This window comes from Leptosomus discolor, chromosome 1, assembly GCF_034619465.1.
Source record: "Leptosomus discolor isolate bLepDis1 chromosome 1, bLepDis1.hap2, whole genome shotgun sequence".
In the NCBI taxonomy this organism is placed as follows: Eukaryota; Metazoa; Chordata; class Aves; order Leptosomiformes; family Leptosomidae; genus Leptosomus; species Leptosomus discolor.
The window spans coordinates 7,661,141-7,675,653 of record NC_141391.1 but is presented as its reverse complement, the minus strand read 5'-3'; the positions used below and the strand labels follow the sequence as shown (position 1 = coordinate 7,675,653).

Here is a 14,513-nt window from a genome sequence, read left to right as displayed (position 1 = left end):
TGGGACAGTGGAGAAGCAAAGAATGAGAAAAAGAAGGTGTGGGTAGCTGTGGGGTGTTGTGAGAGGAAGGTGTTGGGATAAAGAAAGGGGAAAGAAAAACAAACCCCTATACATTTTGAGTTGAATGAAGGCACCAGGAAGCTGCAAAGCTCCTCCCAGCTGCAGGGCTGCTCTGCAGGTAGTGGAAGAAGCCCCAGGCCAGGCTCTGTAGGTGTGGTAGAGGGCAGAGACGGCTTCGCAGCCCTGACTTACCCTCCGAGCCCTCCGGTTCAGCTGGCTCCAGCGCCATGCGGGGCCTTCGAGGCCCGGAGCCCGGAGGAAGCGCAGCGGCGGCGGCCAGGCCTCGGCGAGTCCGGCCTGGGGCAGGACGAGGAGCTTCCTTGGGACTGAGGTATGCTTTGCTTGCTAAATTCACCAAACTACTCGGTTGTTCCTCACCCGTGGTTAAAATCCTCCCGACACTAGCACCGTCTGAAGCACATTCAGGTTTGTGCAGGAAAACCAGTTACAACAGATAACCCAGAAGGCAATTCCAGATTCAGTATTTTTACAAGCATGTTTCATGTGGGGCTCTCAAAGTGCTTTGCAAATATGAACCCGTTTAAGCTTCACAACAACCCCCGTGAGGCAAAGATAATGATCGCTATACCCATTCTACAAATGGGGAAACTTTAGCACAAAAGAAGAAAAGTGTTGCCACAGATCAGGCATAGCAAGTTGAGAACAAAAATGAAGCAGTCCTGCCTCCCAGGCGCTTGCTCTAACAAGCAGAAAACCCTCCCTTCCGCTCTGGTTTGATTGAGAATAGCTATTCCAAACAAAGGTGTAGAGTAAAAAAAAAAAAAAAAAAAAAAAAAAAGGAAAAGAAGGAGGAGAAAAGGAGAAAACATGTAGTTCAAGTTCAGTAAGAAACTTCAGCAGCTTCAGAGCACCAGTACCATTAAGCTACACACTTAACATAGATGCAGCTTTGAGTAGAATGCAAACAGGTAAGCAGAAAAAAAAAAAAAAGCTTGTTTTTTGTAATGATATGATTCAGAGTAACATGCAGAGTGGCCTGATGGAAGCAACACATCCAAACAAAGCACTCACGCATCTTGCAAGTTTGGTATTAAAACCCACACACCATGAAGAAATACATTTAAAACCCCTGCTCTAACATCTGCAGCAAAAGTGGAGTAAGGAATGTGACAACAGTGATAAGGTGCTGTCAGGAAATATGGTTTGGTTACAGTCTGAAAGTCCAAAATGTTTATTCAAACCGCAGCCAAGAGTTTTGACAGCATATGAAGAGACTGTCTCGCTGGATATTAGTGGGTTTGGCTGTCAGAAGCAAAAAGTTGACCAAACCTTTTCTTAAAAGCTTTAGAATCAGATCTTTGCTGGTTATAAGGAACTTAGCTATTTTTTTAATGATTGCTTAAGTCAGTTTCTTTTTAATTCCAAAGTCTTGTTTTCAGGTTCCGTGGGAATTGAATGAAATTAAGAATTCAGCAGTACCCCAGAGGATTACACCTGTCAAGTAGAGGAACAGATGTGAAATGTTTTTTTTTTCCTTGACTAACACTAGACTCCATAGAAAGCTGATAATTTCTGAGGTATGCAACCACAGAAGGCTTCTCACTCCAGATAAATTATCACTGAGCTATTTAAATTCGTAACTGCAGTAGCGGTGCAAACATGTTGGTGAAATAATCACTTGGACTCAGCTGCATGGTGCTGTTGTGCTGCTGCATCACTCTGGGGCAACTGTAATTTCAGGCAGGATGGGTACTAAAAGAAGTCTTGGGAGAGAACCCTGTTAACCAGTTCAGCACTATTGCGTGAAATACCTAGTGCAACGGGCATGATATAACTGCCGTGTAGCTAAAGTCCTAATAACATGCTACTTTGCTTCAGTATCATTGGCAAGCAGTGGTTTCCATTAGTGGAAAACATCTCAGAAACTTACAGGGGGAAGAAACTGCTCCTTTGTGTTACAAAAGAAATCTACAAAAATATCCGTCACTGCTATCTATAAAGAAGCCCCTAAAAATTCATCAGTTTCAAATACCACAAGCCAGAGAGGTACCTTTTTTTCCCATTAAATTCTGTTTTCCTAACCTGAGAATTCAAAACATAATTTCCCTTTGCTTTCTTGCACTGCATAAGAGAATTTTTACAGCCTACCAAAATATTTTTAAAAACAGGAAAAGCAGAAATTTAATCAAATTAAGAGACACACTGGGGCTCCCAGTACCAAATAAGGAATACAAAGTCCACATGGGAAAAAAAACAAGGATTCAGCTAAAGAAAAGTGAAGTGATGAAGCCAACAGAGAAGACAATTACATGGTAACATATTCCATTGATGAAAAGAAGTGTAAGTTGGCAATTTAAAGCTTGAGCCACGGTAAGACATGTTCAACTTTAAAAGTAACGTATGAAAATCATACCTTTTTTCACGTAGATCCCCTGTGGTAATTCTATCTTTTTTTTTTTTTTTTCAATTCCACAGTAGCTCAAAAAATGATATGCACAGATACACAGACAAACAGAGTTAATAAGATCAAACTTTCTAACACAAGCCAGGACAGAGTGAGCAGTCAATAATTCATGATCTAATTTATGACCATCTGCAAAGCAAGCATGTTTTGCCTAATGGGGTGAATGTCTCTTTATTAACTTACTACTGAATTATGTACTGAACTAATAGCATTGTCAGAGGCCTGTAAACAGTGCAGATATGAATCAGTGTTTTGTGGCAGCGCTGTAATTATAATAACATCCTGAACAAGCTGTATGCCATTGCAATGCACATAGACCTGGTACTGATAGGCTTAATACCAGATCAAAAGTTAACAGGGATTTAGGTGGTGAATCACAAAGCAGACACACTTCTGTTTTGATATATAATGATGGTGAAATAAAGCCAGTTGCCCAAGCTGGATTAGAGACACATGACACACTTGTAAAGGACATGATCTCTCCTGAGAAGAGCTCTTCACCTTAATCTGAAAAAGCCCCTATTTTTTTTTCTTTTTTTTTTCTTTTTTTTTTTTGTATTATCACTCCCAATTCACTTCTTAGTAAGCAATCTTGAGCTACAAACAGATACCAACAGGCAAACACTGTGTGCCTGCTGCTGCTGGAGGGATTTAGGTTTCAGACTTTTCATCAGAGGCAAAGCACTGTCAGCACAGCCCATGGGGCAAAGACTAAAGGGGTCCTTTTTCTAGCCAGCTCTCAAGCAGGAACTCGCTTCTGTTTCCCCTCCTCCATTTCTTCTTTCCTTTGATTTTCTCAGGTAAACTGCACACCGTAGTCATAGCAGTGTGTTTCTTAATTCCAATTTTAAAGATTTGAAAGAACAGCATGAAATTGTAAGATTTCCTCTCTGGTCCATCTTTAGTGAAATATTTTTAAAGATCTGATCAGAATGCAACCTTTAAATTATTTTTTCTTAATTTTATTTTTTATTAACAAAATATGTATGAGAAAGGGTCTTGTTTTCAGAGTTCCTCTCTTGCTACATATACCTAGCTAAATTTATGATCCTTTGACATATCACAGTGGGTTAGTTGACAACTGAAGGGAACACAAATCTAATTTGTTTAAAACCTTCGCTGGTAGGCACTTAACTGAAGCCTGTAAGGCACAGAAATATGAGAGAAGGAATCACTATTCCATTCCAAGCTTTCTCCCTGATTTACTAGATGACTGAGGGCAAGTTATTTCGGTTCTTGTCTCCTCCCATTAGCATGTGTATTATGTTCTTTGCCCTCACCAAATCATGTTGAGAGCTGGGGGAAAAAAATCCAATGGGGCTAACTATTATGGTGATGGTAGACCAACACAGTATGCCTTAAAAATGCTGTGGTTTCACAATCCTAAACCTCCTGACAATCGGTAATTAAAGTAATATCAGGAAAGACACATTTACAAAGGAAAAAGAAACACTGCACAGCCTTAGTATTTTTTAACCTATGGTATTCAGATAGCTGGGGGTATGTGTGCTGTTTCTGATTAGTCTGCTGTCACGGTTTGAGGCTGGGCCGGCCACTAACAAATGACAGATAATCTCTATTACCCCCTCTCCCCTCCCAAAAGGGAAAAGGAGAGAGAATAAGGGAGAGAGACTTTATGGTTTGGAAAAGAAAACTAAAACAGCTTTAATGAAATAATAACAATAAAAGAAAAGATAACAATAAGAATAAGGAAATAATGAAATATATACAATATGTACAAATATATACAAAACCAATACCGAACTCAAGTCCCCCCACCCTGATGACGATAAGTCACCACCACACTGCGGAGCTGGCACTGGGGCAGTCCCAGGCTGGACTCGGCAGCAGGCAGGGACGGGGTGAAGGAGCTGGACTCAGGCACTGGATTCAGGGATGCACAGATCGGGATCGACGACAGAAGAACAGACAGAGTCCTCCTCAGATGTCAGCCATCAAAGAAGAGACAGCGAGACCCTCGTGATCTCTCAGCTTTACACTGAATATGACGTCTATGGGATGGAATACTCTGTTGGTCAGGTTTGGGTCACCTGTCCGGTTTGCTCCTCCCTGTAGGTGTGACCCTTTTCACTCCCAGCACCCCAACATGCAGTACAAGATTTAGCAGTGTCCTTGGTCGCTATAAGAACAAGTATAAGCAAGGGCCTCTCTGCATCCCATTCCTTGGTACGAACTATAAACATCAGGCCTTATCACTGCTGGAAGCAGTCACTGTCTGGAAAAACAGGCTGCTGTTTCAGAAAGTGCTGGTAGTTAGAGGAGACTTAACTGAAAAGTTAAAGCACTAAAACAGAATTAGTTTTGATTTAGCCCAAACCGCGACAACTGCCAAAGGTAACTCTACTTTTTTAATGCGTTTCTGTTAAGTTACAAATATCCACACTCCTAAGGAAAAAAAAAAATTGACAGGTTCAGAAGTGGAAAGAGACTGGAAACCCGTTTCCTAGAAGAAAGAATGAATGAAACAGCTATAGGTCCGGGAAGCTTACCAGGGCAATGTGCCTCCAGGCACAACCACTTTCTTCCCTTTGACTCACCCCTCACATCAACCCTCTTTACTCTGGAGTACAGCTCAGGCTCAAATCCCAAAATAACCTTCGATACAACATTAACCCTTGAAATTCAGTCTCAAGGCCGTCCAAACCTATCTCTCAGTCCTGTGAATAAACTCATTCATATTCAGTCACATATGAAGTAAAGTTAGATTTGAATCGCAGGTTCAGTAAGATTCCTATGGCCAAGAGAGTGGTATAAAACTTAAGAACTGAATTCTTGTCCTATCCAAGTCTCTTCTATTTGTTTCTTACGTCCCAAGACCTTTTAAAATTCACATTTTCAAACTTGCCTTCACAAAAATGAAAAGCATATTTTCTGATAGTGATAGATAAGGAACTCATATGACTCACTCATTCCTGTAGACAGAGTTTTGAGGAAAAGACCTCCACCATAAGATTGGAATTGGACTGTGAGAAACTATAAACAGAAAGAATGATTCTTGATTCAAAAGAATTTTGGTTCACAATTAGTGAAAACAAATTAATGTTTTGGGAGTCTCTGCTCTTTTAAACTTGATCATAATTGAAAGCTTTTCATTATTCTTTTATTAATGCCTTTTTTTTTTCAATCAAGTTATACCACTACACTGTGCTTCTAATTCTGTAAGCTGATCACTCTTGTTTTCACAGAGTATGATGAATTTTTTAGATGCGTGTTGCCTTTTAGAAGCCAGAATTTCACTTACGATCAATAAGTGTCAATAGAAGGAACTGCTGAGATAGTATATTGAAGCTCTTTGTTTTATCTAGGCAATTGAGCCAAGCACTGTATTTTTTTCTCTGACACAAACTCAAACGAAACAAAAAAAAAAAAGAACTGAGCCATAAATTACTGGAATTGTCTTTCTTCCAGAGAGTAAAAGATGCCCAAATTCCGAGCTTCTTTACTAAAAAATAGATGTTTGCCCATGGACAACTGACATTTATGAGACAGAAGAAGAAGTTTTCATGCACCAAAAGTCTTAAAAGATCAAACTCTTAGAGAAATTCTCCTTCAACCGAGTGGGAATGGTTGCTATTTCTGGAGGTTTTATATTCTTTTTCTGTCACTGACTTGAAACTCAAAGCTTCAAAGAAACATAATATGCAGCATACAGAAAAAAATTAATTTTCATTTTGTCCCAGGCATATTATATCCAGATTTATTTAATCAAACCTAAAATAAATTACTTTTTATTCCATTAAATTATTTACTATATATGCAATTATTTTCTATGTATTATATGGACATCATAAAAGATTCCACAGCTTTCTGTATTTTGCAAGATTAGGAGTTAGTGTACTTAAGTAAAATGTCTTCTAAAATCTGAATTGAGCCGTGTATTGGTCCTTATACTAGTTCTAGAAGTCAGTGCATTTCAGGGAGGGTAGTATGTAAACAGAGTAGTTAGAGCTTCCTCAAGGGGGGCGGTGGAGGGGAAGGGGCTGATCTCTCTCTGGTGACCAGCAACTGGACACTAGGAAATGGAATGAAGCTGTGTCAGGGGAAGTTCAGACTGAACGTTAGGAAAAGGTTCTTCACTGAGAGGGTGGTTGGTCACTGGAACGGGCTCCCAGGGAAGTGGTCACAGCACGAAGCCTGTCAGAGTTCAAGGAGCATCTGGATGACGCTTTTAGTCATGTGCCTTAGTTTTAGGTATTCCCAAGAGAAACAGGGAGTTGGACTCAATGATGCTTATGGGTCCCTTCCAACTTGAGATATTCTGTGATTCCACGATTTGTGTTTGAAAGTTCAAGAAATCTTCCCAAACCAGGAATGTTTTACTAAAATGAATGTGATCTAAAGTGGCTGATAAATTTTACTATTTTTTAAATAGAGATATGGGCCATGAAGTGATGCAAACCCGCATTGTGCATTACCTACTGTCAGTAAAAGTACTGTTCTCCACTAAAAAAAAGACCTCAGGAACTTAATCACCTTTGTTCCATTCTAACACACAGTTTTATATATAAGAAAAATCTACAAAATCAGAGAACATTTCAGGTTGGAAGGGACGACTGGAGGTCATCTAGTCCAACCTCCTGCTCAAAGCAGGCCAGCTTGAAAATTCAGTCACATTGCCCAGGACTTTGTCCAGAAGAACTTTGAATCCCTCTGAAGACAGAGATCCCATAATCTCACTGAACCACCAGTTACAGTGTCCTACTAGCCTCATTAAAAAGATTTTTTTTTTCCTCAGACCCAATTGGAATTTCTCTTATTGAAACATGCGACTGCTGCCTCCAGTCGTTTCTCTGTGCATCTCTGCTGACCTCCATGCTGGCCTTCATCACTGCCAGGGCACACTGCTGACTCAGGTGCAAATTACAGAATCACAGTATCATTTAGGTTGGAAAGCATCTCTTGAGATCACCTTGTCAAACCCTCCAGGCTGAAGCAAGGATAGCTAGAACAAGTTGTCCAGGAACATGTCTAGTCAGGTTTTGAATATCTCCAAGGATGGAGACTCCACAACCTCTCTGGGCAACCTGTGCCATTTGAAGAACTTCACTCAGCTAAGTTAGATCAAAGTGACTTCATGTAAAAAACAGTAGAAGGGATTTTACAGGCTTTTATGATTTAAAAACAGAGAGTAGATTTAGAAGGCAGTTAAAACAGTCCACACTGCTATATGTTATAGAGTATCTGCAGGCAGAATCTGAGGCAAAAATGGACACGAGAAAGTGTATAGTTTGTCTGTCCATAAACACCAATCCCCCATTCTCAGGTAATTCAAAATTGGGCTTTTTCTAGGAACCTAAATTATCACTGTTCTTGACAGATATTACTTCATGTTGTTGAGCTTTTGTTCCTATAGAGTGGCCTTAACTGATCAACTCTCTGTTATGTAAAATTTATTATCATGTTAGTCAGTGGAGACTGCCCCAGGATAGCTCTTCTCTTCAGTGGAATATCAGTAATAATCACTGATAAATACATTTTCAGGTGTTCCTAAAACATGTCAGTATTATAGCAAAGTGAAATCCAATTACCAGATAAAACCAGGAAAGGAGTCTTTGTAAAATGTATATTTACAAATGAGAATTAAAAAAATGACCACGCCAAATATGTGCTTATCAATTATAAGATTTTACTTTAAAATGCACTAACAAATTCTGTACTCTTAAGTATACTAACTCTTAGTAACAAGATCACTATATTATAATACTGAACTTTTATTATAAACGACAAAGTTTGCTAGGTCTAATCTTAATATGGATTAATGAATTGTGTTAGTGTGCCATTTTTTGAAGGTTTAGAAGGTCTTTCTAAGACCTTTACAACACATTAATTACTAAATAATCATGAGTCAAATTTACAGTAGCTAATTAGTATATCAGTGAGTTATGAAATATTTTATTTCATACAAAGATAGCATGAAAAAATACCGCAATGACTTCCATGTTCTTAATAACTTAAACTAAAAAAGCTTTCAAAAGCAATTAAAAACTACTAAAAAGACACTGTTATTTTTTACCAGGGATTCTTTCTTATTTGTAGAAAGGTAGATGCAGGTTTAAGACCCCCTCTAGGTGTTCATCATGTCAAATTTGATAGCATGTTTTCCAAACACTGCTGTTTCCTCATGCTCTGTTTTGCATGAAGCTCATCTGGTCCAGTGCAGACATTTACAGTATAGACCACTACAGCTGAGCTAGTTGAAGAAACTTCTTTTCATTTGAGTCACTAGTGAAAATATAGACTCTTTTAAGATGTGATTCTTCTGTTTTATTTTAGACATTGACTTTAGGATGAGATGAATCATAACCTAGAAATGCTTAGGTTTTTCTTCACTATTAGGAGACTCTAAGATGACTAGCTTAGGGGTAGATAGCTGCATTTTAGTCATAAAGTTAAGTGAAATTATTTCTACTCCTTTTGTCTGCAATATTTAGAATTTAAATGCTTGAGGCACTGCCAACCTCCATGACTCCTCATCACTATCACAGTAAAATAAGAATCGTTTCCAAAATCAAATTACTAACCTAGTGTATGGAAATATCCAAAACTTGCTCTAACAACTAGCCAACTCCCCCTACTTTTAACATTGAATTAAAGGAAAAGGATTTGGGAAAAAAGTTATTGCTACCATCTGGTCACATTTTGTGAATTTTAGACCATCTGTTTTTGGCAAAGGCTCCCAGAGCTTAGATTCCAATGCTGAGATCATGAAAGCTTCAGAATTTTATCCCAAATCTTTCCAGCTAAAATTGCCTTTGTGGAGCATCAGCAGGCTTCACAACTGACAGATGGGTGGCAGTCTCTGTGACAGACAGAAGCCTTTCTGCATTCAGCACGCAAGGAAAGAGAAGCACAAGCACTCCTGTGGCTCCCATTGTTTAAGACATGCTACCATGTATTTGAGAACCAGAACAAGTGACCTGTGTGTCCATCTCAAGAGCTACAGCCATAGACTGCTCTAGAGATGACTCAGAATACGGAGTATAGACTTCACATCCTCACAGACTGAAAACATGTTTGGAAACAGTGGGAAGCACACCTCACTACCGCGGTCAAATAACAGCTATTTAGCTGTGACTATTTAGCAGTGGCTCTGTAGTTTGGGAAGTCTCGATAACCTTAACTTATAACACGAATGCGTAGTTCTTCAGCCACGAACACACAAAGACCTAGCAGAGAAGTCTTTCATGCCGATATGCCTACTTCCTCCTCCTGTCCCCATCTTGCGTTTTGTACCAAATGAAATGACTGGTACAAAGATGGAGGTGGCACCAGCAAACGTCCCTTTATACAGGACTTAACTAACCTTATTCAGTTTCGCAGCAGAAAGGAGACTCTAGTCATGCCCATTTGCTTCCCCTGACCTCATGGAAGACCCAGTTGGCATTTAACTCCTAGAGAATAATTTATAACAATGATGCATTTTGTTCCAAATTAGTTTTTACCTGAGTCTTCCGTCCTCTGCTGCAGCTCCTCCTGGTATAATCTTAGTAATGAATATCCCAGGATCATCCCCAATGTGTGGGTTATCTGTTCCTCCAGCAATACTGAACCCCAGGCCAGAATTCCCCTGGAAAAAAATAAAAACAATAAATGCGTTACCGGATGCTAGATTTCTACAGAATTTATTTGCAGTGCATGAGTAAAGTATCCTTGCTTCTTAAAGAAAGCACTTTATTTGGCAACTCCATACTTGAGGGCAGGTGACTCGGTCAGAAAAAATTGTCAGTTAAAGAACAGAGGCTTTGAACACAAATATTTCCCAGAGCTAATAGCGGAGTTAATGAATGCTCCTACAGAAACAGGATTTGACCTAAATTTGGTTGTTTTCAAAAGCAGTTCAATAAATTAGCGTCTGAACTCCAATATTAATTTATCCAAGTCAATGAGAGCTAGAGGCTAAAAATGCTTCAGAGCTTTGAAAAAAAGACTTTAAAACTCACTATCATTTATAAACAGAAACATTTAGCTCTGTAGTATATTTGTACACTATTTTCTATTGAAAAGTGATCATTGCTCAGTTTCCCATGCTTTAAAAAAAAAAAACAAATCCACAAAGCAAGATTATTTCTTTCATCTTACTGATTTGCTAGAATATAATATTTGAAATACACATTATGAGAGCCTACTCAATAAACCTACTTATTGTTCTACTACTTGTGAGATATCACACAAGATAAATAGGCATGTACACACATACATACACTGGCAAATTAAGTCACTGTTTTTCACATATAATTTAAATCTACAATGCTAACCCTTTTTTGTAAGTATATATTCGTTATTATGCTTTTCTGTATAAACTAACATTATTTTTTGCAAGGGATCATTTCTTATTTGTAGAAAGGTAGATACAGGTTTAAGACCCCCCTATGCATACGAGAGTCTTAAAATTCAATGCAATACTTGATCCTTTAAGTCTCTCTCATTCCAAAGTATTTTTATAATTGGGTATCTAGGCTTATCACAGTGAGATAACACTATTGATATTGCAGAATATGTACAGTACTGTGAATGAAATACGTTCAGGGCATTAAAATTACTTTTATCTTGTTTCATCGACTTCTTAGATTATTGGGAGTTAGTTTCCTTCACTGCTGCTTGTGGACTGTTATCCAGTCCTAGTAAGAAGAGTTACCAATAAAAATAGCACCTCTATACTTTGAAAAAAATATTGATAATTAATTTAATGTAAATCAAATCTCATTTCTGTGTTTTTGAACTGTACTTGAATTAGTAGGTCAGGCAGGCAATGCATTTTGTGTGCAAACGCCTGCATGTTGTCTGCCTGCAGCATGTCAAGTACTCAGTTCTGTTACCAGTATTCTACATTCACAAGCAATGCAGTTCTCAAGAGCTGTACATGCAATCTGCAGCTCTGCTGTCAACATATAATTGTGAACAAATTTTCAGTACTGAACTAATTGATAAGCCAAGGAGAGGATTTAGGACTACACATATCTTCATGCTTCTCAGCAAGCTATAATATGGAAAACATTACAATACTGAAACACGCTGTATATATTTTCTGTAGGGTTAATAAACATCTCTAGACCAGCATTATAAATCTTAGATTTATTCTCACTTTCATCACTAGGATCATCTCAGATTCAAGTTATTTCCCCAGTATATTAACACGTGCCTAATTATACAGTGCACTGTACACCAACATGCAGTCTAAAAATACTTCAAGAATATTTTCCTGTAAGATTTTCTATATGTTATATCATTTTTGAAGCTAATCTTCCAACACATTAGAATGAAAAAACGTGTACATATACACACTTCAGGAAGCCTGGAACAAAAGCCTTAAAACACTACTAAAACCAAGGGCAAATTCCTAGAAAGTTTGAATAGGTAATACTTGATTTTTAAGGAAAAAACACCCCACCACTAAAAATTAAAATAAAATTGTTGGATTTATTCTCCACTCCAAAGAGATTTAAAAAATTTGCAATAATCTGTGTTTCTGAATAGAGGTGGATTTCCAAATCCCCCAAACCTACTCTTGATAGGGAAAGAGGAAGAGCAGGGTAGCAAGAAGAAATCTGGACATAATTTTTAGTTGATTAGGGAACACAAACAGCTATATCATAATTAACAAAACATGCCTGAAGAGCTTTAAAAGCTGTCAAAGCTTGCTTGTTATGTGGGGTGTGTTTAGCCATTACAGTTCTTCACATAAAGTTCATTAGATTTCTTAGCAGAAGTAATTTCTGAAAAGGTTTCACACTTTCCCTGCACTCTTTTCCTCCTACCATACTTTTTTCCATTTACTTTTTATAGCTAAAAAAATATAGCAATGCTGACTGTAAGCAGTGATGTGGTAAAACTGCTACAGACTTTTCAGGAGAATGAGTGCTAGCCCTTGACATTTATCCATAAATGTGCATCTGTTATACTGCAAGACTATTCTGATACTGCCCCTCAGGAATAACCTTTTAAAAGAACAGGGCAGCACTCTTCACTGGTGCTTTTGTATCCAGAAAATTTCAAGCAATTATTCTGGCTGCAGTCCTTGACTTGATCAACAGGATCTACAAGCTGTCAGACACTAGCTGCCTGGGCAGCCATGTATATCCCTGCAAGGCCTTCCTGCACCAGAAACTGCAGTGCTAAAGCTAAAAGCAATTACACAATTCTTTTCACTGTGGTTCTTGAAGGGTCTGCATTGGCTACATGCAAAAATCTTCTGTCTTCGTAGTTCAGCTCGTGGCCCACAAGGCTAAAAGCATGGCTACCATCACTCGTGGGTAACTGGCCTTTTGAGAGCCTTGGATTGAAAAATAGTGCAATAGGAACATTCTGGATAAAAGCGACCGTGTTTCAGTTCTGAGCAGCAATACTGATGTACAGATCTGTTCTCTTCCCTCACGCTCCATCTTACTAGTGTGCAGGTTCGTCACCACGTTGTTGTTCTATTAAGAACTCATTGTAGTTGATGAGCTGTAACTCCAGGTTCCAATTAAGTACCGTCTACTAGTACAACACTTCCTGAACATTTTGCAAGGTGTAGCTCCCCACCCTTTCCTTTTTGCATGTCCTTTGTCCCCATCCCAGAAAAAAGTGTTAATTATCTTCACAACTTTTCTTGGCATATCTCTGTCTCCCTGTCATTTCACGTTAGCCAATGAAAATGTCTGCCCTCCCCTGACCCAAAACAACAGCTGAACTTTCATTTAGCCACTGCATTTTCCAAGGTGGAACATTCACGCTTTCTCTCATGCTGACTCTTACATTTGGGAGTGGTTCCCCATAAATATCTGTCAAGTTAATTCACTGCCCTCTTTCTGTTCCCAGCCTTACTTCTCTCAGATGCTTACAAAGCAAGTTAACAACGAGCTCAGAGACCTGGTGACAATGCAGATAAGTGTTTAATAAGAACTAATGGAAGATGATACAGAGGAGGAGAGGTGTAAAGCAACAGAAGGCTTCCTCCTTTGGGATACTTCATTGACACTTTTAAATAGAGATTCATATTTAGGCCTAAATATGCTTGCCTGGTTTGTTGCAGGATTCTTCAGTAGAAGAGATTTAGCCAAAAATCCCAAAACATACCTAGGGGACAAAAAACTCTGAGAAAGTCTCAGACCTACTAACTTTAATGGCGTTGCTCAAACATCATTATTTGCATGTCCAAATATATAAGGGTCCAGATTCAAATAATTTTATATTCAATTCATATCAGCTGAATTGTCTCTTGATCTAAATATCATCGTCTCTTTGTCCAAGTTCTCAACTGCTACTACTATAAAACCCTCATATAATTAGTTACTGACTCTATGAGGAAGATTTGCATAAAATTACTCAGCAATAGATGCATGAATATATTTTTTTAATTATTAGTTTAGTTTCTTACTAGCTTTCCCACCTTTTGTTGCAAGGCCTCAGTCATGCACACACCCTGACAAAAGGCTTAGCATAGTACAACCTGCCCAGTTTGGCTTAAAAAAGCAGCGCCTCACTTTCCTCCTATTCATGCCAGATATCTCATGCTTCTCAGGGGTTTACCATCAAGCTCAAATTTCTCTCTTGGCTCAGCTATACTTTTCAAACAGAGAAACTTAGGTCAAACTACCAAATCAAAATAATTTCTCCCAGCCCATCCCTGGAGGCCTCCTTCCTGTCAGTACTTCTTCTTAAGGTTTACTACACAAGCCTGCCTCCTTTGTGCCTTTCTCAGAGAGGGCTTTGCACCTCCACAAGGATCAGCTGAGTTCTTTATAGCTCAGCCTGAGCAGGAAAGAGGCCTGGCTGTAATTCTTCTGGCCCTGGAGGGGCGGACAGCCTCCCACAGAGACACAGTATCACTTCAGGTGACTGGTGTTACACCTTCTGCCAACACTGAAACACAACGCTTGGGGTCAGAAGAAGATGATGGATGATTCAGTTGCCAGGGAAAGAAAATAAAACTTGCAAGTTCTGGCCAGTTTGCATCTCTTCCCCCAAGACTTGTTATACTGCCAACATAAAGATCACAAAAATAAAGTAAGGCTCTCCAGCAGGTAAT

At 38.8% G+C, this 14,513-nt stretch overlaps 1 protein-coding gene across 10 annotated transcripts in view; it reads right to left on the bottom strand.

Annotated features, from left to right (window-relative positions):
• Positions 1–14,513, bottom strand: part of DLG2 (discs large MAGUK scaffold protein 2) — a 1,022,965-nt gene that overhangs the window by 340,716 nt on the left and 667,736 nt on the right. For all 10 annotated transcript variants that reach the window (XM_086481686.1, XM_086481690.1, XM_086481691.1 and 7 more), the window contains one exon: positions 9,949–10,073. In XM_086481686.1, the coding sequence (XP_086337812.1) occupies positions 9,949–10,073 (125 nt within the window). The remainder of the gene's footprint in view (positions 1–9,948; positions 10,074–14,513) is intronic.